This window comes from Condylostylus longicornis, unplaced genomic scaffold, assembly GCF_029603195.1.
Source record: "Condylostylus longicornis isolate FDR11 unplaced genomic scaffold, ASM2960319v2 ptg000015l, whole genome shotgun sequence".
Taxonomy (NCBI): Eukaryota; Metazoa; Arthropoda; class Insecta; order Diptera; family Dolichopodidae; genus Condylostylus; species Condylostylus longicornis.
Window position 1 is genome coordinate 3,516,371 of NW_026577984.1, and position 25,128 is coordinate 3,541,498.

The 25,128-nt window shown below is 25.0% G+C and overlaps 3 protein-coding genes across 4 annotated transcripts in view; 1 reads left to right on the plus strand and 2 right to left on the minus strand.

Annotated features, from left to right (window-relative positions):
* Positions 1-19,930, minus strand: part of LOC129605851 (protein similar) — a 198,671-nt gene extending 178,741 nt beyond the window's left edge. Inside the window, exon 1 of the mRNA XM_055515828.1 lies at positions 19,370-19,930. Coding sequence (XP_055371803.1) covers positions 19,370-19,452 — 83 coding nt within the window. The 5' untranslated portion in view covers positions 19,453-19,930. The remainder of the gene's footprint in view (positions 1-19,369) is intronic.
* A 2,286-nt stretch (positions 19,931-22,216) lies between these two features.
* LOC129605824 (mitochondrial intermembrane space import and assembly protein 40-B) lies at positions 22,217-23,027 on the plus strand. Its single transcript, XM_055515797.1, has 2 exons — positions 22,217-22,585; positions 22,636-23,027. Exons 1-2 carry the CDS (start codon positions 22,368-22,370, stop codon positions 22,856-22,858), a joined length of 441 nt encoding a protein of 146 aa, XP_055371772.1. The 5' UTR covers positions 22,217-22,367; the 3' UTR covers positions 22,859-23,027.
* LOC129605823 (protein FAM8A1) lies at positions 22,866-24,562 on the minus strand. 2 transcript variants are annotated; one of them, XR_008696737.1, is made up of 5 exons: positions 24,235-24,562; positions 23,852-24,071; positions 23,659-23,800; positions 23,054-23,604; positions 22,866-22,998 (listed from the first exon to the last, which is right to left on the minus strand). XR_008696737.1 is itself a non-coding variant. In XM_055515796.1 (4 exons), the coding sequence occupies exons 1-4, from the start codon at positions 24,325-24,327 to the stop codon at positions 23,127-23,129; spliced, it is 933 nt and encodes a 310-aa protein (XP_055371771.1). In that variant the 5' UTR covers positions 24,328-24,561; the 3' UTR covers positions 23,003-23,126. The 2 variants fall into 2 exon arrangements, 1 of the variants encoding a protein (XP_055371771.1); XM_055515796.1 differs by lacking the exon at positions 22,866-22,998 and having other exon boundaries at positions 23,003-23,604; positions 24,235-24,561.
* Between the last annotated feature and the right edge of the window lie 566 nt (positions 24,563-25,128).

Sequence of the window (25,128 nt, forward strand, 5' to 3'; positions counted from 1 at the left end):
TTTCAGTTTGATTCAAAATTTAATAAAACTCTCGCGAAACTTTCTGTTAATATATTTTCAATTTGAAAAGTAAGTAAGCTTCGATATTTAAGAGCGTATACATTACACTAAAATTATTAAATTTTTTGTTTGAAGAAATTCTATAGATTTCTTTACCACATTATAAAATTTAATTGATATTTGATATAAATTTTTAGATAAGAAGTACGTTTTCAATGATAAGAATTTTAAACTTTTTTAATATACTTATACAATTTAATATATAATCAAACCCTTATATTATATACATGTAAACATATACTATAAAATTAAATATAGGTGCACACAATACGGGTGTGAAAAATTAATTTGTATTAGTTGCGTGTACGGAAGCTTAAAGAACGCATTATTAAATAAATGCAGTGCATTATAATAATACTTAAAGTAATAAAAATATTATATAATAAAAAAGTAAATATACATATATACAGTGAGTGTCAGATTATTTAATTCACCGTAGAAAAAAAAATTTTTTTTCTGTACTTAAAAAATTTTTTTCTAATTATTAAAATACATATATACATATATGCATATTACATGATAACACTAAATGTACATCATATGTACATACACATATATACGAAATTTTTCTGAGAAAAAAAATATTTTTAATAAAAGAAGTAAAGCAATTGCAATTTTTCTCTCTTGTTGCCAAAATTTTGCTAATGAAATAGGTTAATGTGGGATGTGGTTTTATACTAATAGCCAAGGAAAAATTTCATTTTTAAAACTTTCATATTTTAAAATCTTGAAAAGCATTCTTTTTATCTATTGACGTTGGAAAAACGAGCAGAAATTTATTAATAGAAAAAAATTTATTTTCTTATTTCTAAACCCAAATTTCTCAAAAATTTTAAAACACATTGGGCTCAATAACTTAACTTTTACTAAAAACATATTTATTCAATATATAAGTAAGATTTTATTTATAATATAAGTATACGTACTATATACGTGTAGGTACGTACTAGAATAAAAATTTGCACAAATACACATCTACGCATGTATGCTTGTACGTATTATTAAAGCACGTGTATGCCCTTCCAATCTAAAATAATATTCCAATACAATATTCCAATATAATCAAGTCCTAATATCATACGTTATTTTCTTAACCTTTATATTATATTATTAAAAATTTACAAGTGACATAATAGATGTTGTTATTTTTATCTCCTACTTTTTTTCTTATCTAAGTTTCTTGTTATATATACCTATATATATGTATATACATACATAAATTGTCTTGAATCGGGAATCGTAATATTCTTGAGCTAAGTAACTTTCTGTCTTTTATTCTCACATGTTAGTTTAGGGAAATCGTAATTTTACTAAATTTATAAAATAGATGTTAGGTATTTAAATTTTTAAAATTATTTCTTAAGTACAATATCATAATTTAAAACACTTTCTCAAAAACATATTACGTTGATATAAGTATATATATGTAAACATATTATTATGTATATAGATATATAACATATTACGTATATATACATATATGTATATATTACGTAAATTATGTATTTTAAACAAACTAAATAAAGCCATTAATAAACTAAATTTTTTCATATGCAATTAAAATTTCTCAAATGAAATGAATTCAATTAATTTTAAAAATTTTTTGAATTAAAAATTTTTCCAAATACGAAAACAATAGAAGATAAATATAAGCAAGTTGCTTAACAACATTTTAAAATTCCATAAAAAAGCTATCCAGAAAGTTTTTTTTCTGTTTTTAAATGCATAATAATATAAACAGGAAACAAAATTCGAAGATATTATAAATATTTATTAAGATTTATTTAAATATTCACTTTAAAAAAACTTGCTATTATTCTAAACTATATAGGAGAGAAAGAGAAAGATAAAAATGTTCACTAGGTCAAAGTAGATTGTCGTGTTCAATGAACCGAGTTAAAAAAAAGACGAATAAAAATTTATTGTCATTAAATTTTATAAAATGCAAAAATTCAATAAGTTTTTTTAAATTTTTCAGTTTATATTTGCGAATACATAAATTTTAACTTTCCCTTTTAACATTGATACTGTTATTATGTGCCTTACATATAGGCGCAAGTATAAATTGCATATAGCCCATGTCTCTCAAATTACAATTTCGTTTGTAATTATTTAAACAACATTACAGAAAAATTGTACCTTGTACATTATGTTATAAATTTACAGTAATCTATACTTACTAGTATTACTAAGCACAGTTATGATGTTGCCACACCATAAAAAAAAAGTATTTTTGTTGTCAACTTGTCATCGAAGTATCTAAATTCTTATTTTTTTATTCTCATATCTCCACCGTATTTAACAATTTGTTGTTTTTTTTTGAAAATGTTTTCAAAAAAAAAGTTGTGAAATCCGGTTTTTAACTATCCGAGAACTTTATAATGGGACTTTTCGAGCATCTGTACCATTCAAATTTTCTTCTTGCAATCTACCTCTCTTAATACACCCATATTCCAGCTAATCCAGTTTTTTTTGCTTTAGAGGAGATGTAGGAATCTCCGTTTTTCCGTTTGTTATTCATTTTGCTCTTCATCTATCTGCGCGAAGATTTTATTACGATTTTGACACATTTTCAATCATCTCTCTTGAATCTTTAGCAATTTATTCAACATCTCGTTGATATTTAACTTCATTTTGGAGTGTTCATACCTTTATTATCTCTTTTGCTGTACAATAAGTAGCTTATCCGTTCCGACTCGACATTTTGCAACAAACTTTTAAAAATGATTGAAAAAATTTTCATATTGATTATATAAAAATATTTCAACAAAAAATTTTTCACTTGATATTTTTAATATTAAACACATTGGCTTTATTTTCTGACCACTTAGAATATTGGATTTATATCACAAAATAATATTTATATTTATTACATAGAAGTGCAAATATTGTTTCTCCCCGCAATTATTTCTGATAGCATAATACTCTAACTTTTTGGGAACAATAGTGATGCCAAAGTGAAACCCTTTATTTCTATGACCACCTATGTATATAAAATTTCATATTAAAAGCTGGCAACACTATTTTGTTTATAAAAATATGACAAAAAAACTTTTATATTAATTTTTGTACTTTTTTTTATATATGTATATTTGTTTCTATAATTAAGTAACTGTTAATTTTGATTAGAAATATCGAAAAAGAAACAGACCAAAATAAATAAAAATAAATCTAAATTTTTTGCTTTTTCTGGAATAAAATTGAGATAATCATTAATTTGATGACTGTGTGATCGTACAAAGAGCCAAAACAAAAGAGCAACAACGATAACCTTGTACCTACATACACATGTTTCTGTATAAAAATGTCAAAAATTGTAATTAATTAATTCAATATAAGAAATAAATTATAATCTAATTTAAATAAATAAAAATTTGATAATTATTTGTTTTATTCTTTTATAAAATTTTTACGTACATATATGTACATACATACATACTGTATGAAAAATTTTACAAAAAAAAATAAAGGTGATAAGATGTAAGATATTTTTTTTTATTTCGAAAAATGTGGGTTATATTTTTCGGAAAACAAATAAATATATTAATTGAATTTATGTTACTAGTTAAAGGTGAAAATTTAAATGCTTATGTATAACCCCTAAATGCTTACATTTTCAATTTATTATTGTAAATTTATTTCAAACTATTATTGTTTGTATTACTTTCATATTAATACTATCCTCGGTATGGTCCGTCTCTACTTTTTCTCAATTTTATAAAATTCAATTTAACTAAAAACAAGGAAACCCGACTTGCCCCTTACTTTTTATTAATTACTTAAGTAATATACATAGCATCGATGAAATTTAGTTTAATTAATCTTTTTGAATATAATTATAGATACTATAATAATATCTAAAACCTTTTATAATTTTATTTATTTTTCATTAAAAAAAAATATTACTAAAACGAATACAAATTCGAAATATTTTACTTTCTTTGTTTTGTATTGCAGATATTCGATATTTTGTTAGTTATACATTTTGTTAGTCAGATATTTAGTTAGTTATTTATTTAGATACTAGAGGACTCAGTAAAATAACAATTCAATTTTTAAAAAAAAATTAATTCATTTAAGTATATAAGAATATTTTTTTAAACTGCTGAACTAGTCTACTTATATATAGTACTCGAAAACGAAAAAAATTATTGCAAAAGTATTATAACAATTTAGAAGACAGTAAGTCTGTCATTTCAAAAGTTTTATTGTTTATTATAGAAATAAGTACACAATAGTACTTATACAAAGTATGTTAAAAAATTTCCGAAATTATAAATAATATCGCTTAAAAGGACAATTTTTTCCGAAAAGTTAAATTAATATGCTTTGAGCTTAGTTTGAAACACAATTTTTTTTCCCAATTTTTACTTAGAACCACAGAATTATTTATATTGCACATATTTGAAATAACAATAATATTCATTAGTTTTTTAACAATTTATTTTATTATGGAAATATTTTACGAGTGATGTATTAAAAATAAAACAGCAAAGCACGTGTATTTTACATTATATGTGTATGAGTGTGTCACGAAATTTTAACTTTATCAAAAAAGTAAAATATAGATACTATAAAAGTAAAAAAAAATGAAAAAAACTATTAATATAAGTACATACAATTTTCATTCACAGAATTTCAAACCAAACGAATTTTAAACAGATCTTAAATAAATCTTAAACAGATGATAAAGTATCGTAGTTCTCAAAGTACAATTCTAAGTTACTGTTTACATATATATGATAAAATCTATAATTTAATCTGAGTCTGATGAAAGTGGTAAAATAAGCATTGTTTGACACTGAACTTTGTCTGACAGCACATAATATGAATTACTCGATTCTCATCATACTCGTATTTACTGCAAGATTTTTTAGCAGTAAATTGATAACAATTAAGTTTGGAGCAGCAATCAGCTGATTTTTATTTAGGTTATAATTTTCGTAGCAAAATTATCAGGTTTTTGAGTGCCATCAGCTAATTTCAGTGTGATATGTAATTATGTAAACAGTCATCAAACTTTATCGTAGATTTAATCTTAGATTTTCTGGTATATGTAAACAATACCTAATAATTAATCGAATACAATATAAAATTTAATTTAGCAGGAATTTACATGATAAATTAATACATATATTAATTTAAATTTGCTTTTCTCTTATTAAATTACAATATCATATATGACATTAGTCTAATAATTAAATATAAAAATAATTACATCATAATATAGTTAATCTATAATATTAAGTCATTCTATAAATTAAAAATTATACAAATACATTGATAAAACCTTCTTTATTTTGTATTCGTACATATATATAAGAAATTATTATGACGTTAATAAAAAGTCAACTTATAAGCAACAGGTGGCACACTTTTTCATAAATTAATATTAAAATTTCAACGAACTGAAATAAAGCTTTTCTGCGATAGCATTTTTATATATTTTTATTTTTTTGATAATAATCAACTATATATTTAATAATAGACTTATGAGAATATTATTTAATTAATTAAAATAGAATTTGTTTCCTCCCAAAAAAATAAAACAAAACTAATTAAAATTCTTAATTTGTAAAGTGATTGTTCTGCAAATTAGCCCATTAGGAGCAAATGTATACATTTTAATAATATCCTTAAAAGACCTAATCAATAATTATTTGATACCGAAATTTTATTTGAAAATGCTTTAATATAAAATACACTTTCATTATCTTTTAATTTAAATAATAATAATAGATCAAATAATTTTTAATAAATTTAAAAAGTGCGCATTTTATGTAAGTTTTTGTTTAAATTTGTATTTTTTTTTTATCATTTTTTTTCTTGTGTGGTTTTACATTCAAAAACGTGTAAAAGTTAAATTGAAAAACAAAAAAAAAATCAAAATTCCAGTTCTTAATATAATGCTTAATTATAATAACCAACATTATTATTGTTACAATATTCTATTTCTAAAATTTAAATGTACACCTTTATGCTCATATCTGAAAGCTCATGACCTTTGATTCCAAATACTTACCTTTTTGTTTATTGAAAACGCAGGTGAAATACTGATTTTAAATAATAATAATTATTATTTTACCTGTAAGCATGTATTTGTATTTTTTTTAATATTGTTTTTAAAATATATAAGTAGTTGTGTATTGCATTGATAAAAGTTTAAAAATAAAATTTTAAAAATTTAATTATAAAGATTAAAACTAAAATAATAAAAAAAAAAGATTGAATATAAGATGGTATACATTAAATACAAATAAATTGTTAATATTTTCTCTCTCTTTCTCTCTCTCTCTCTGTCTATATACACATAATAACTGCGCTCAATCTTTTTATAATTAAATGTTGAATTACTTTTGCTTAATTAGACTATAAGAGTTTTTAAGTTAAATAGGAAAAATTTTGGCCCATTAAAGTACACGATTTTAAAATAATTTCAAAATTGAAATTGTGTATGCTTAACTGCGGTAAATTTGCACAAAAGAAACAATTATGCGTTTTTCAATTAAAAATAAATAATTAAATCGAAACTCAATATGTTTCCAAAAAATTTTTTTAAATTTAAATTAAATTACTTCAATTACTTAAATGGGAACGAGTTCAGTAAGCCCTTTCTTAAAGCCGCTTTTGGGGCTGAAAATTTACAGTTTAAAAAAAAAATAACTCAAAGCGAGGTTCTGACCTAATTTTTATATAACTCAAAAATTAACTCTTAAATTTGGGGTTGTTTAAAAAAAATTAATTTTAGCAAGATTTAAATTAGTTAAAGGGAAGAAATTGTATCAAAAATTTTAGAGACTTATATTAACTTTTTCTATATCGAGACTTTATGCCAGTACTAACCGCATTACTTAAACATATGCGAAGTAGAACGATCTGCAACAACTTATACCGGAACTATCTAGTTTTAAAAATCAGCACCGTCTATAAATCACGAAGCACGGAACAAAAAAATTCGCTCTGAAGGATGCATCATAAAAATTGTTGCTATTTTGACAAAAGCAAGCCAGCGTCACAAAATAAACTATTAAAATATTGTTTGTTACATATTGTTATATTTACATATTGTTATTGTTATACAAAACATGTCTTTTATTCAACATTATAAATATTTTCTTATATAATCTGCATACTCGTATATTCTGCATATGTACATAATCTTACATGCAAGTACATATATTTTTTTCTTAGTGTTATAAAACTATATTCGGCCTAAGTTAATGAAAATCTCCCGCTTTTATAAAAAATATCTGCTTAAGATTTTCATTGAATACATTTTCCGAATACTTCGAAATTAATTTTTAATAGTTGATTTATTTTTAATAGGTACGAGTATTATTAAAAATTTAAAAAGAAAAAAATTAACTTACAATATTTTGGCTACTTTGCGCTATATTCTAATCTAAATATTATATTATATAATGCTAAAATGCAATTTCTTATTCAGTTAAAGAAGATGTCCTTATGTTTAACTTATTGACACATTCTCTCTTTACTAATCGATTAGAGACCAAACACAAATTTTGATATTGATATTGATAAATTATCAAAAAATTATTTCTATGTATTTACACACATGCGAATGCGTTTTAATCAAATAAAAAGTCAGTAATTGCTGATAACAGTAAAGAACTCCACATGCAAACAAAGCTCGTTAGAGTACATTGCAACTGTAGAAAGATAAGTATACGAATATTTTTTTTGTAATATCAAAATTGGTGTATTGAAGTAAATATTGGAGTATGTTTAAGTAAATATTTGGATGTGTACATAATATAGTTTGATGTATGTATATAAGTTTAATTTTGAGAAAATTAGTAAGCATAAAGTAAAATCATAAATACAAATACATATGCACATACATTTTGTTATTTGCAACTGATAATCTACATTTGATAATTTTAACATATGAAAACTTCAGTGTTATTGTTTACGATATAATTGAGTAAGTATCAAAAAATTTTATTACTTTCACTGAATATACATTTACAACAATAACATCTCAATATGAATTTCCGCCGGCAACTAAATACGTACAAGAAAACTTCGCAATAGCAAAATTTAAGAATCAACGTTAGTAAAAAATTCGGTTTTGCAGTTCGTTTTTACAAGAAAATCTCAAACTATTACATAATATTTACGTGAGTATAAAAATTAGTACATACTTATTTATTTTTAAATTAAGAAATAAATTTTTCGATTTTTCGAAAAAAATAAATCATTTTCAAATTTTTAAAGCTAAGGCTATAAAATTCGAAATTTTCAAACTTTTTAATTGCCGGAATTCGGGGCGAATATCGGAGTAAAAAATTTAAAATAGTCCGTCATCAATGTTTACGTTTTCGTAAAAAAGTCGAAGACTGAATGGGATATGAGATCGAAATTTGAACATATCAGGGCCTGTGTCAGGAACGGAATCACGGTATTTTCTGTTACTCTATTTGAAACATATAGCTTTAATCAAATTAAGCTCAAAATTTCATTTACTATATCAACAACCATTTCCAAAAATTTTCTTTGTTGCAAAAATTTACATAAAATCTAATTGTACTTAATTCTATTTACGGTTATGTATATCAAAGCAAATTGTATGTCTATCTAAACCAGTTTCATATTTCAACTTTTCATTTACTTTTCTTTACATAAAATTTGGATTTCCAACATTTGGTGTGTTGCTTTTACTGAAATATAACATATCAAAATGATCTGAGCTGTATTCTTAGTTGAGAGTCTCTTAAATTGAATATTTTGAATTTATTTTTCATAGTAAATTGTGAAACCGTTTAACGAAGTAAATATCTTCAGTTTCACTTTTGTATAGACGGGCATACAAGTAGTTGAAAATGTTATACTTATAAATCTAAAGTGTTATACGATTATATGAACTTAATGTAACATTATAATTGGCTTATAATACTTGTTGTATTGTATTTTTACTACTTATATTTTTTATATATTTAGAAAATATTAAATCATGTTACCAGAATTGTTTTTAAAAAATTTTTAAAACTTTGTATATACAAATATTTTGCAAAAAAACTTATGAAAATTCGAAGTTTAACGGTATGACTGACATTTAGAAATAATTTTTTTTTAAAGCAATGTAGAAATGTATTGTTATATAAAAATTGATACAAACATTAAATTTTTTCTAAAAATACAAATTCAACGAGGTCATCTCACTTTCATTTCTTTCATTTTAATATTACTTATTGTGTTGATAAATATGAACTTACTTATATGCATGCATGTATATGAGCATTTATATTAACTTTTATTCTTTGTTATTTTGAGAAAATCATTAATAATAAAATAAAAAAGAGACAAAAGTAAAATGCAACAGGTTAATTTATAAATGAATTTTCCTTTTAAATATGAATAAGTAAATTATTCAAGTTTCGAAATAAATTTTACAAAAAGAAATTTAAAAAAAAACGAGAAAAAAAATAGAGTTGACCTTGTCAACTCTGTGATACCCGTACGAATTTGTTATCCTATGCGCGAATAACTAATGTGCCATAACTAACTATGGGGCAGACTATGACTTTAAGTTGCCGTATTACCATATTAATTTATGCAAAATTTCAGTACTATGTGTTATTCAAAATACTGGTTGTGCCAAACTACTATTGACGTTGTATGGCACCTACTAGAAAGAGCCAAGAAATTTTAGCGAATTTTATCAAGGACATCGGCCCTACTAATATATTCACTTGTGTGAAATCTCAATATCACAGCTTTTATAGTTTCTGAGATATAGTCAAATAACTTTTGAAGTTGTATGGCAGGTACAAGAAGGAGCCAAGTAATTTCAACGACTTTTATGAGACACATTGGCCCTACTAATATATTCGTTTGTGTGAAATTTCAATACCATAGCTTTAATAGTTTCTGAAATATAGTCAAATAACTTTTGAAGTTGTATGGCAGGTACCAGAAGGAGCCAAGTAATTTCAACTACTTTTATGTGACACATTGGCCCTATTAATATATTCGTTTGTATGAAATTTCAATACCATAGCTTTAATAGTTTCTGAAATATAGCCAAATAATTTTTGAAGTTGTATGGCAGGTACCAGAAGGAGCCAAGTAATTTCAACGACTTTTATATGGCATATTGGCCCTACTAATATATTCGTTTGTGTGAAATTTCAATACCATAACTTTTATAGTTTCTGAGATATAGCCAAATAAATTTTGAAGTTGTATGGCAGCTACCCGAACCGGTACCTTGATCATGTCCAATTTAAATAGGGTTCTGGCACTTACTACAATAAATCATTTGTGAAAATTTGGTGAACTTAGCTCAATTAGTTTTTGAGTTATCGTTCGGACGGACGGACGGACGGACGGACAGACAAAGCTAAATCAACTCAGAATTTGACGCTGATCAAAAACATACACTTGAGTCTATATCTAACACCGTTATTTCTTAGCGTTACAAACGGTAAGGCAAATTTAGTATACCCTTCGAACATACGTTCGTACGGGTATAAAAATTAAATTATACTTATTTATACATGCACAAATGTTCTGCCATTTACATACATATTCTCCTTCAGATATTGAATATTGTCACCTTATTATAAATCGGTATACACATACATATATTGATGTATGTGTATACACATTTTAATGTACTATGACAAATATTCATACAAATCTTTTCTTTCATAAAATTACATTATCACCAAAATTGAAATCTTTGTTACTAAAGTCCTTTTACAATAGCATGTCATTCATTTATCAAAAGCAAATAAAATATTCACGTCTATGTAAACACATGCCCTTATACATGTAATATGACCTTTTCAAATTATAATTTGCTACCAAAATATTTTTGTCAGTTTTATTTGATTAACAAATTACTTTTTCGATAATAATATCATGAAGCGAGAATATTTTGAGTTTACCATAGCCAACTCTGTGATAGCCGTAAAAATGAAAATTATTGAGAGTTGCATAGTAATTCTCACATAGATTTTTCGAATTATTTGAAGCGTTTGACGTGTGTGTAAATTACAATTGAATATCTCCTGAAATATAATGAAATTATTTTTCAAGTTGTACTTTCAAATTAAATAAAATTCTGACATTTTTATACCCTGCACTTCGTGAAGGGTATATTAACTTTGGTATGGAGTTTGTAACTACTTGAAGGAGTCATCTGCGGTATGGACATATATATATATTCTTGCTCACCGTAAAATTCTGCGTTGATTTAGACATGTCCGTCCGTCCGTCCGTCCATCCGTCCGATCGCACGATAACTCAAAAACGAATAATGCAATCGACACCAAACTTTCACAAGTTGCTTCTTTTGTGCCAAGGACGAACCCTATTGTTATTGGACCAATTCGGACAACGGGTTCGGGTAGCTGCCACACAACTCAAAGAGTTTATTTTAATTGTTTCAAAAACTAATAAAGGTACAAATATAAAATTTTATATACAAATGTCCAATTATATTCTACATATGTTCTAAAAATTTTAATGAGATAGCTGCACCGGTTCGGGTGGCTGCCATACAACTCTAAAAGCAAATTTTTTATATTCGGCAAAATAATAAAGTCAGATTCATGAAACTTGGCAGTCGTATGTCCAATTGTAGGTCAAAGATATTTCTGAAGTTTCGGTGGAATTGCTTGACTGGTTCGAGTGGCTCCGATACAAGTCCAAGAGCTTATTTTAAATATTTGGAAAAATAATGTCAGATTCATAAAACTTTGCAGTCGTGTGTCCAATTATAGGTCAAAGATATTTCTGAAGTTTTGGTGGAATTGCTTGACTGGTTCGAGTGGCTCCCATACAAGTCCAAAAGCTTACTTTAAATATTTAAAAAAATAAAAAAGTTAGATTCATGAAACTTGGCAGTTGTGTGTCCAATTATAGATCAGATATACCTGCGAAGTTTTAGTGGAATTGCTTGACAGGTTCGGGTACCTGCCATACAACTCCAAAAGCTAATTTTAAATATTTGGAAAAAAATTAAAGACAGATTCATGAAACTTGGCAGTTGTGTGTCCAATTATAGGTCAAAGATATTTCTGAAGTTTTGGTGGAATTGCTTGACAGGTTCGAGTGGCTCCCATAGAAGTCCAAAAGCTTATTTTAAATATTTGGAAAAGTAATAAAGTTAGATTCATGAAACTTGGCAGTTGTGTGTCCAATTATAGATCAGATATACCTGCGAAGTTTTAGTGGAATTGCTTGGCAGGTTCGGGTACCTGCCATACAACTCCAAAAGCTAATTTAAAATATTTGGAAAAATAATAGAGTCAGATTCACGAAACTTAGTTGTGAAACGTAGTTGTGTGTTCAGTTATAGATCAGACATATCCGTGAAGTTTCTATAGAATGGTTTTACAGGTTTAAGTAATTGCTATACAACAATGAAAGGTGCAGGGTATAATTCAATCGGTTCATACCGACTGAAACGTTTTTACTTGTTTTATTATAATTCAATTGTGAATTTTGTTCAATTAGTTTTTAAGTTGCTACTGCTGAGAGAGACGCTTTTAAAAATCCAAAAATTTTATTTCTTGCAGGAAACTAAATTAGATTTTATTTTACAAGTTATCTTCATTTATCATTAAGAATCATAATATTTTTTCTTATAATAAATAAATCGAATACCTTTGTATAAACCAGATCAAATTTAAAAATTTAAGTTTTTTCGTACCTACATTATTAAATTTTATATTTTTAATTTATGTTATCATTATAATTTTTCCATTTCTGTGAAAATATTTAAGTTTTTTATTATTATTATTATTTATATTGATAAGAATAATAAAAATACTATACTAAATCTGTATGTATATCAGTATTTCAGTATGAATAAGATTCAACAAAAAATTAAAAATATTGATTTAAAATGTACATATACTTAATTGTTGTACTCGTATACTATAACTTAATTCTATAAACTTATTTTTGGTCTGTTCTTTAGCAGTTCTTACTAAAATATTTATTTAATTGCCTACTTCTTTTTGAAATAAAACAAACAACTTTAATGATTTTAATATTATTATATTTTTTATATAAAAAGTTGTCTGCAGGTCTAAAGTTTAATTAATTTTGAGTTATACGTAAGTATTATGGGTTTAAACTTCGTTAAATGCAATGATATCGGTTATTAAATTGGAACATGTCCTAAATAAAAATAAAGAAACAAAAAAATAAGTAACTTCAAGTATATTTTTAAATTAATGTATTATATGGTAATGTATACTTATATAACTAAACAAATGTAATTAAATGAAAATTAAAAAATCAGATGTCACCAGCACATATCGCGTTGCCTATTTTTTGAATTTTTTAATGAAAATTAATTTCTTTTGAAGCATTCATTTTAAGGAATGAGTTCTTTAAACGAAAGGATTGTTTTATACATATTTCTAGAATTTGTGGTGAAAATTCTGTTTAAGTAGTAAATTTCGTTAAAAAAATAAATTCAAACAATAAATATGTAAAATATTTTATGTATCAAGAAATTCCGTTAATTTCCAATTCTTTGCTACTTATATTCAAAAATAGAAGCACAACAAATAACATGTTAAAAGTACATTCTCATTGTTGAGAAAAAGTTACATAAATAAACAAAATTGTCAAACAAATTAAATGAAAAAATATCTGATGGTATATGTAAGTAATGCAAGAGCAAGCTCTCTTTGACAAAAATAATTCGCTTGGTGAAGTAGTTTACGAAAGAAAAAAACATTTGTAAATATGTTTTTTCTTGAACATATTTAAGGACACAGATCTTGTATCTCACAACTTTACTCACCGAATGAAATGAAAATGAGAGGGTATCATATTTTTGACGTACATAATATGTGTTTGTAGAACGTAATTTTCGAATGAAAAAGATTTTTCGTTTTAGGTATCTCGTTTTTTTTTCGCTACTTAACTTTGAGAAAAAATGAGAATTCTGGTTTGGGAGTTAATAAAAAAGTTGACTAAATAGAACGAAATTTACAATCAGAGTATAAAAATTTTGTCAACATGCTTAGCTATAAGCAATATATTGACTATGTGTATAGTTATACTTACAATTATTAAATACAAAAAATATAACTATATGCATATGTACCACAAATTTCCCTTAAAACAATTCAATGAATTTCATTACAAAAAAAACATACATAAATAAGTAACTTTAATATTAACAGAATTCAAAAATCGTTCGTAATAGTTCTTTCATTTTTATTTTGTTTCGTTATTCAGAAAATTAAAACTAAGATGATAAGTATGTAGTTAATTTTTATATTAAAATTTTAAATAACATAAGCATAATTAACTAATCTGCTTACCATAAACATAATTAACTATATAATCAGGCCTGAAATTCGAAAAATTACGAATGTAATATTGTCAATTTCAAATTACTAAAATTTTGCACCGAATATTCGTAATAGATTAAGTAATCTTAAATTACGTTCGTATTAAAAATAAATGTCAAAAGTCTTCGAAAGAAATACACACACGTAACAAACAATTTTATACAAGCACGGTCGTTTTAAATTCTTCCGTTTTGAATTTTTCTTTTTGAGTTTCTCTTTTGATAGAAACTCAACACAACTACCATGAAGATTATCAAAAATATTCAAAAACTAAAAATAAATAACAAAACTCCGCATATAAGAAATATCCTTTTGAATGAAAATTTGTATGAAAAGTTTTTTATTTTTATTTAAAATTATTAAAATCGATCTTAATAAGCGTTTTTGAAATTTTGTATGAAATACTGATTTTCAAACTCCAAAAAATAATACTGCCATTGCTGATTTATAATCTCTACGAAAAGAATTCTACGTTGTAGCTAAGTTCGTAATTTTAGAATCCAACGAGTGGAATTCATGACACCTATCAATAAGGTGATAATTACCTAATATTGTATGTTAAATGAATATATTATAAATATTATATTACTTTTAATTCTTATCATACCATGTTTAAATCTATTAATGTACAAATTAGTTTTATACTTTAAATTAAATAGTTTAGTTAATTTAATTATTTCATATAGTAAAACATTACTGACTGTTTGTATTTAAAAATAACAAAATTTTCTTGAATAAAACGAGTAAAATTTGTTTTTATGATATTCTTATATTTATATTTATTCATTAAATGCATTAATTTCATACATACATATATACAAATAAGAATGTATACTTATTATAAGTATTTAAAAATTTTGATGACCTTATTCTCGAAAAGTGAAACTATTAAATAAATAAAGAAAAAATATTTAGTTAAACTCAATGAAAAACAAGAAAAACTTTGTAAATAAGTGACTAAAATTTTTTTTTTAATTTTTATACTTGTTTCGATTAAAACTTGTGATGAACGAAACACAGAAAATAATCACAATGTCTACTAAGTACATGTAATTATTATTAAATGTTTGTTAACTCTATGTAAGTATATAGAATTACAAAATACATACAAATATAAAAATTTTATTTTTAAAAATTTAAATTAATTTAATCTTTAAAAAAAAAATATTAAAAAAAAGCTATGTGAAACATTCTAAGTACGTTTATAATCTTTAAGTAATACCTATGCAAATTATTAGTTAACTACTTATACTAATCAAATATTCATGCGCTTTTTTTAGTTTAAACCTGCAGACGTAATATGTTGATAATGACTTTTCCCATTTGAATACAATTAAATTTATTAATTGACTATAATTACGTAAATTGAAATCATATTTTCAAAATACTACATTTTTCAAAAACAGTTTCATTAATAATCCGACATAATAAAATATAATTACGATAGGAGTTACAGTTCACTCATAAGTATCGAATAGGTTTTGTCGCATTATTGAAATCAGACACTTTCCCAAAAAAAATTTAATGATTTCAATATTCATTTAAATAAAATAATATTATTCGTTCATTAAGATCAATTTTTATAAGTTTAAATAAAAATAAAAAAAACTTTTTGGTTTTCAAAAAAATAATGCTGGGTCTAACCAATGGCTTGTAAAGTAGCATTTTTCCCTTCAAAAACTGAAAATAACGCTGTTAAACACATTCTAGATACATAATTACTACATTATTTAAATTGTATGAAATTTCGTATACAAAAATATTTCCAATGATTGCATACATTTAGGATGAGACAAAGAAAAATTAAAGAAACGAATACAGTGGTAAATTCAACCAATAATTGCGTGACTGCGTGAGTTAAGATATATAATTGCGTGTGTTTTTCAATGGCATTCCATTTACTGTTAGCTTTCTGCATATATAGAAATAGAAGGTGCTGAAAATTCAATTTTTACTAATTTCGAGAGGTGATATGTAACTTGAGAGGAGATCGAGAAGGAAAAAATTTTTTTTCTAACGACGAAAACTATTCAAACGATACCAAATTGTATGTATGTACATAATTTCTTCTTTTAGTAATGCACTATTTGCAAAAATGTATATACATACGTATATGTATGCACATAAGTGTATTTAATAAGCTGCAAATGTTTCATTAAACTGCTTGAATCTGCTTACTTATCTCTTAAGTTTAATCAATTTGGAAAAAAAAACCAAATATAAATTTTAAACTAAAATCATTTTAATAGGAAGAATTCCAATCCAAATAATATTATTAATCCATAAAAATATTATAACAAATATAATTATCTACTTGTATATGCATATCTTTATGTATATATGTACATACATATGTATATCATAATAATCATGTGTATATAAGTAAACCGCTTTTTATTGTGTGTTATAAAATTCTCTCGAAAAATGTGTGAAAAGAATTTTTTAAGTATAAATAGAAATTTTTTTTTTTTTTGAAAAACAAAATATTAATTTCTCAAACGTGTTTTTTTTTTCAGCTATATAAATATCAGAGTGATAATATGAAAAGACGCGAAAAAAAAGAAAACGAGAAAAACAATAAAAATTAAAATTTTGTCACTGTATTGTGTAAATAAAATTATTGTTAAAAAAATTTGGCTTTAATTATTATTTTTACAATATAGATATTGTTTTTTCTTTTATGAACTCGCACAAATTACTCTGGTTTTTGTTTTGGTCAATTTTCTGAAAGATAAATACTAGCTATATATGCACAAACTATAAAGCTAATATTAAATTTTTAACAACTAGGTACTTCGAACAATACCAATGATTTTTCTTGGTATTACGTTTAACTCAATGGAAATTTCTTCATATAATGGTTACTTGTATTTTTTACTCTTTCCTAAGTCAAAAATGCGTGTCTGATGAGGTTACAATAAAATAATATTCAAATAATTACCATAATTTAAAAATAGTTAATGTTACGAGTAATAGAACAGTGTCAACTAAATTGATTGGTTGATACATATACATGCATACATATACAATAAGAACTTATTGCTAATTAACATTTGCTGAAGTAAAAATACACTGAAATAGTATAGATAGCAGTTTATTTAGTGTTATCAAAATGTCGCTCGTTTTCTGCAACATTTTGAACAACGGATCAAAAAATCCGATTTCTGAGTTATTTATGCAGCAAAAAAATCACTTACAAACATTTCTTTTTTGTGAAAAACACTACTTATTTCTCTAGCTTTAATTTTGTCGCTTTAAATACATTATAAAATAGTGCTATTAAAATCCGCTTTCGTAAAATATGTGGATTTTGAGTTATGTTTGCCTTGCTGCAACACTGAAAATGTATAAATATACTCATATATATTCATATGTATATAAAGTAAACGGCTATAATTCGGTACTATGGATTTAATTTGGTTCTAATACGAGCTTTTTTCTAATAATTTCTTAAAATTCTTACAAGAAGCAACCTAAAAATCAAAATACTTACAACGTAAAATAAAAATACCCTTATAAAAATATGTATATATGTATATAGTTTTTATGATTAAGGTGATTTTCAAGCTCCCAAGTGATTTTATTTTAATTTTTCATTTTTGTGAGGCATAAATAGTTCGATTTTTATAGTCGATGTTGTAACTTTATCTTAAATTTAAATTTTGAATTCAAGATTTACTTAGTTTTGATTTTTCTGATTTAAAATCTTTATCCAATTATCTAGATCTTTAGCCAATTCTTTTAATTAATAAATTTGAAATATGTACTTTAAAAAACTTTCAGACACAATTAGGTCTGAATTCACTACTAATTTCACTTGTACTTTAAATGAGGAATATATGTCTTAGTAAAGTGCAGAGATGAATTTTGAAATTTTAAACAAAGCCTTTCTTACATTATTTAAATATTTCAGACCATTTTTTGTCCTATATATTTCTAGCATGTGAGCTATTTCTTTTTTAAAATTTCTAGAATGTATGCGTTTTTCATACATAGATAAGTAGATATAATATAAAAAAGATGTAAATAACGTAAAAAAAGAAAAAATTAAAATAAAAATGTTTCGAACTTCGGAATTTCTACCTTAATAGAAATTAATATACTTATTTTGGCAATTTTAAGTTTTAAAAGAAGAAATTAAAAAATAGGGAAGCCCAGTAGCTACATACGTATTTGTTGGTTTGATCATAATTTCTCCAAAAATTCATTAAATTTTAAGTAGTTATGTATATAGACCCTACCAACTATACTATACGGAGTAAAAAATTTATAAACAATTTTAAAAGCAGTTTTTATGTATTTTTTGTTTTTGAGGTAGGTACCTACCTATTTATATATTTAGTAAATAAAATTTTTCTTTAAAATGAAAAAGAACCTGTAAAAATTACAAAATGAGACGCATAAAGTAAAATTGCAATATACATACATACCTATCTACATAATATTGCATATATATATAATATACTGTGAAATTATATATGTACATAATGTACCTGACAAAGGGTAAAATACAAAAACAAAAGTAGTCGACGACCCATATTATTATTATTTTGATTATTTTTGTTTTTGTGTAGGCATTATCAATATGTTATTCCTTATGCATATTTACTATACAAAATATTTGTGAGTTTGAACATTATCTAAATGTATTCATAATAAATATAGTGATTCAATAAATTTAACATGCATGTGAACGTAATGATCTAGAAATTATTCATTGTATGTTTACTTGCAAAAAAAACAGGTCAGTCAGTACAGACCAAAATTCTTGATAAAATTTTGTTTCTGATTACTTATTAACAAGAAATCTTTCAAAGATATTATATGAAATACATATGAGAAAAAACAATTAATTTGCGTTTTTATTTTTTTTCTAATGCATCAAATGATTTTCTAAAACTATAACTAAAACAACATATGTTAGAAGAAATGTTTTATTTAATAATACTGAATCTGTTACAAACCTTCTTTTTTCTTTCGGTTTTATAATTAAAACTTCGCCTCCAGTCTCGTTTATTACCGGAACAGGAGGTTTTTCTCTACCCATTTCGAAATTGTATTTTTGTGAAAATATTGGCCGAATGAAATTATTATGAATGTTTATCGAAACAACACAATTCAAGATTTTCAAGGTTTTTATATAATGTTTGTGATTAGTTATACAGTTAAAAGTAAATTATTTTTTATGAAGCACAAAAGATAAAAAGAGACAATAATATCAAAAACAATTTATTTTATCTTTAAACAAATTAATATTTTTCACTAATATGAATTGAATTACTTTAATATTCAATATTGAAAAACACAATTAAAAATATTTTATTTTTACAAAATTTTTTTGCGTGGCACCAATTCTTTTTTTTTTTTATTTTGATGTAAGCTTAAGATCCATTAAAATTTTCGTTTATTTTCAGATATTATCCTATTTAAATTCCACTTTTCTTTTTATTATTTATATAATTTCCATTACAACTTATAATATTTTTTATATAAACTTATCATATATTGTAAATATTTTGGTTTTTATAGCAAAAAAAAAACGATTTCTTCTTTTAAAGAAAATTCCACGATTTTTTGTTACATTTCTCAATTAAAACTGACACAAGGCATTGAACAACGAAGATAAAATTCAAAATGTCTTTGATATGTCAAAATTTAATGTTGCCAATGCTAATAAAAACAAACAAAAACCAAAATATTTATAAGGAAATTTTTTGTTTTAATTAAATAATAACCAGCATTTTTCCAGTACATATAATATAAAATCCCAAGTTATCATTTTTGACATAATGGCATTTGGGAAACCTCTTGTAAGACTGCATAAATGTATAATTTCAGTACATCACTTTTTGGTAGCATTTAATCCATTTGACAGCTGTTAAGTACTATTCACATATGTATGCGACATTGTCTAAAATCTACAATAATATTACTTATGAGACTGAAATTATTTCACACTCAACCTTAAAATTTAACAATTTGCTACAAAAATTTTAAGTAAAAAGTGATATAAATATTTTTTGACGTCAAAATCTGATATCAAACAGAGTTTACATATATGATCCTTATCAGGCTTGTACATTTTATCGTGGACGTAAACAGAAAATTATGTTTTGTTAACAATAATTTATTTGTAAATATTCCATTTTGTTGGAAATTCGGTTGCAAATTATAAAAATGATTTTATATCAAAAATGAGATAAAATAAGCCTCGGGTATAAAAAAAATTCCAAAACAGATGATTAAAAAAAATTTTTTCAAATCGAAGTTTGATTAATTATAAAAAATAAAATTGTGCTAATGTGCTCATGTATAAGATTACTCATGTTTTTAATTGGATTTTCGCATTTTTTGTCAAATTACCGACTGAACGTTTCACTTTCAAAAAAAAAGTGATTAAATTTTGTATGCATTTTAGAAAAAAACTAGATACGCAATACCTAATAATTCTTCTCAGTCCAAAATTACATATGATACAAGTACATGATAGTTAATCACTTTCTTCTCACTTTCCGAGTAAAATAGCGACATAGACAATCAGCCCAGTAGTCTAAATGCATTGTGATATTTAAAAATTGGAAGAAAAATATTAGCGTTTACACACAACATTTCTTCTGTCGCTTTATTCATAAAGTGCAATGGCTTGCTCGACATTTGGTGAGTATCTAAAGTGATTTTTATTTAGAAAATTTCTTCTTAAGAGATTGGTGAGTGAATTTAAGTCAAAATATACAACATTATTTTTTGTCGCAATGGGCGTTTTCCTTTTTTTAGCACACAGGTTAAATTTCATTAGATTTAGAATTGGCGAAGCTCATTTTAAATAGTTTAAAACATTTTGTAGTAGATTCATTTTAGTTTTAAAATAAGAATAGCAAATTTCAAAATGAGAATAGTAAACTTCAATATGAGAATAAAAAATTTCAATATGAGATTGTGTATTTAAAAGTTAAACAACAGAAGATTACTTTTTTAATTTTTACTTTACCTATTCTCACATTGAAGTTTACCATTTTTAAGTTTATTGTTCTACTCTGAAGTCAATTGGAATTCTCATTTTGAAACTAAAATAGTATAGATAGGAGTTAATCTGTAATCTAATAATTTTTCAAATTTGAAATGTCAAAATAAAACCAAATCTCAGTGAATTATAAAATTTATATGCAAGCTCGTAGCGCTTATACTCTAATCGTAAAGAAAAGCATGAACTTTTTTACTGTGAACACTCTTAGTTAAAAAAAAACACGAATTTATTTTTGAAACGAAAATACATAAAATGTTAAAAAGTAGTGACAAAGGATAAAGTTTGTAATAATACGGTTACTACTTTAAGAATTTTAAAATTTTTTGAGTAAATAAATTCAATTTTTCATAAATAAAAAAAATAAATATTAAAGCTTTTTGGGGTGTGAAATAAATTTGAAAAAAATTAAATAGCAACAAACAATTTTTAAGACAGATATTTCACCCCCAAATATCAGTTGAGGGTTAAAAAATGGTACTTTTCTTAAATTGAGGTTGGAGTTAATTAGTATCATATTATGATTGGATACCTTTATTTAGATATTTCGCTGTAAGAAAATATTTTTTACTTATTGAAAGTTTATTTAATATTGTAAAAGAAAAATTAGCATAAAATTTTAAGAAATTTTTGTTAAATGAATGTTGCAGAAAGTTTGCAGAGGAAGTTGAAAATTTGGCAGCAATATTTTTTAAGGGAAGCATAGAACACTCTTTGAAATTAAATTTCGGAGAATTGGGAGGAAATACAACAGTTGACATTATAAAATTTGATAAGGACAGGAAAAGAGCAATCATAAGAGTGTCTGAAGATTATTACGTCAAAACTAGAGCATCAATAACTTTAATTGCAAAGTTTCAAGGGATACCTTGTCATTTCAAAGTGAATAGTGCTTCACCTGTTTTAACATCGTTTTTAAAGAATTATATTTAGCAAATAAAATGTCTATTAGTAAAGTTTTTGGAAAAGATACCGTTATTTTTGCTACTGCTGAAGATCATTCAACGCCAAGTACAATAAAATTGCCACCACCGGAACCAGCCCCTGGTCTTATATTACCTGATGGAGAAATTAATTGGAACTGTCCATGTTTAGGAGGAATGGCAACTGGACCGTGCGGAGTAGAATTCAGAGAAGCATTTTCTTGTTTCCACTACAGGTAAATAAAATATATTATTTAAGAAAATACTAACATTAATATGTTAATAGTCAAGCCGAACCAAAAGGGTCAGATTGTTATGATGCTTTTAAAACTATGCAAGATTGTTTTAGCAATTACCCATCGGTATACAATAAAAGCGACATGGGTCAGGCCGATGATAATAACGACATTGAGGGGTTAGCGCATTTGGATGATAGTTCTGAGGATAGAGAAAATGATACGGTGGAATCAATTGATGACAAAGCAACGACAATTGAGGAAAAAAAGTAATACTAAGATTAAATCAAACCCATTCATCTCCTTGCAAATTGTTCATGCCAATTTCCATGTCTGGGAAAGACAATTTTAAAGATGTGTTAATTCTTCTTAGCTTATAAGTTAGTCGAAAATGTATCATAATAAACAATAAGCTGAAATTACAACGACCATGTAATATTTATTTAAGTGTAATAATTTCTTACATACAAGGATTTTTAAATCAATCAGTTAAAAAAGTATTAAGATCACAATAATTATGCTTCTTATAATAAAACTGAAATTAGCGTCTGCGTAGCAATGGAGCATGGTTTTCCTCAACTACAATTGTTTTGGACATTAAATCATAAATTGTTCGATTTGATTTGAAAAAAAAGAATATCATAATAAAACACATTGGAAATAGAAAAGCTGTCAAAATATTTTTTGCTATAGCACGTAAAAAAGCTCGTCTGAAACCAAGATTTGATGCCGGATATAGTAATGCCCTCATAGGCTGTCCGTTATTTAAATTTAAACCCACTTGCGCCTGTAGTGGAACAACAGCTTCTACATGAACTATCCTCAAGCCAAGTAATACTTTACCAGGAGTAGCCCCGCCAACGTAAACATTCCCATTCATAGTCCAAAGCGCTTCATATATACACACTCCAACCTTTGTTACTACTTCCAAAAATAAAAGATCTGACGATAAAGACAAGAATTCTGTATAGTCATCCTCAATTGATTTTTTCAACGCATCTAAATCAAAATCTATTCCACTAAAACGAAAATTATTGAAACATAATTTATCGTTAGAAATTTTGGTTTCTTACAGATCTAAATCGAAAAGATCGACTATTAAAAATGTAATGATTAGTTTAAGGAGTAATAAAATTGCGACGTCGATTGTTTCAGCTAGAAGTCTCTTCCAAAAAGGAGCAATTATAAATTCGTAACCTCCATTCTGGTTTATAACTAAAAGAACAACATCAAATGTCAGCGAAATATGAAAAGATTTATATTTACTTTGTTCTTGACGCAATTCCACATCCGCAATATCATTTAGTCTACCATCAATTTCATTTATTCTGCCATTGTTGTTTGATGTTGCAAAATTGTTTATATTAGGCGTTGAATTGTTTGAGTTCTGTTGTAGTAATTGAGAATAATTGGTCATTAAATAATACGGGAAATACGCCATAGCAGACTGAGCCATATTTGCTTGGTTTATCCATGTTCTTAAAACCTGAAACAAGAATTTTATTTTTATGTAAGCAAGTCCCATAAACAGTTCAAAAAAATTTTGCGTTATAGTGTACATATTCCTTTGACTAAATGCATACATGAACAAAAACTTATTAAATTATTTTATACTTGACGAAATGTATAAATAAAAATCGAAATACTACCTGAAAGTAAACTTCTTTCGAATTTTGCGTGTCAAAACTTCCTACATTCCCAATATTTCCATCATGGCAATCATCCTTTTTTGCTTCTGTCATGTTTTATATTTACGTTATTTAAATTATGTAATATGCTTTTGTTTTTCCTCTTCACAAAATTATTATTTACATAAACAACTGGCTTTTAAATCAATAGTCAGGAATTTAAATTCAGAGCTCGATTTGCAAAAGGAGTCAGATGTCTGTCGTGCCTATGACATATTCCAACTCAAAATAAATAAACTCGTTCACAACAGAAAGCACTTACGAGTGTTCTATTTCAACTACCCCGCGAGTGTAAATAAACTACCCTGCGAGATACTCAATTGTCTCTCTGGTATAAGAAAATTTTTAAAAACTTTATAACATATGAAAAAACTTATAAAGTTTTAGTATGCAGTCTGTTATAATACTTATTGAAAAAAAATTAGTGAAGATGATGACGTCATCGTTTTCTCAATGTTAAAAGTTTTTTCAAGTTTTATTGAGTAAAATTTAGTGTTTTAAGAACTTTGAAATCATAAAGCTGTCAAAAGATATGTTCTTCTTAATGTATGTAGTACTTGATAAATATTTTGAAATTTGACGTTTATTAGGTATTTTGTTAAGTTTTTTCAACTGTCTTGTTAATTTTTTTTAAATCAAAATTTATTTTCTTTGCGAGAAGTGACATCACTGTTTTTCTCTTTTTTTCACGTTTTGTACCAGACAAACCTAATATATTCAGTGTATAAAGTTATTATGTATGTTATATATTCCTTCAAAAATATTAATTTTTTACACAAAACTTCAAACACAAAATAAATCCAAAAATGTTAAAATAATATCTAAAATATCTTATTTTTCAATTTATTACTATTT

Bases quoted from the DNA above. Each gene is read 5' to 3' on its own strand.
- LOC129605824 (XM_055515797.1), top strand. From the start codon at position 22,368: ATGTCTATTAGTAAAGTTTTTGGAAAAGATACCGTTATTTTTGCTACT. The intron at 22,586-22,635 runs GTAAATAAAATA...ATATGTTAATAG, and splicing joins TTTTCTTGTTTCCACTACAG to TCAAGCCGAACCAAAAGGGT.
- LOC129605823 (XM_055515796.1), bottom strand. From the start codon at position 24,327: ATGACAGAAGCAAAAAAGGATGATTGCCATGATGGAAATATTGGGAAT. The intron at 23,801-23,851 runs GTAAATATAAAT...TTGTTCTTTTAG, and splicing joins GGAATTGCGTCAAGAACAAA to TTATAAACCAGAATGGAGGT. The intron at 23,605-23,658 runs GTAAGAAACCAA...TTTTCGTTTTAG, and splicing joins GATCTTTTCGATTTAGATCT to TGGAATAGATTTTGATTTAG.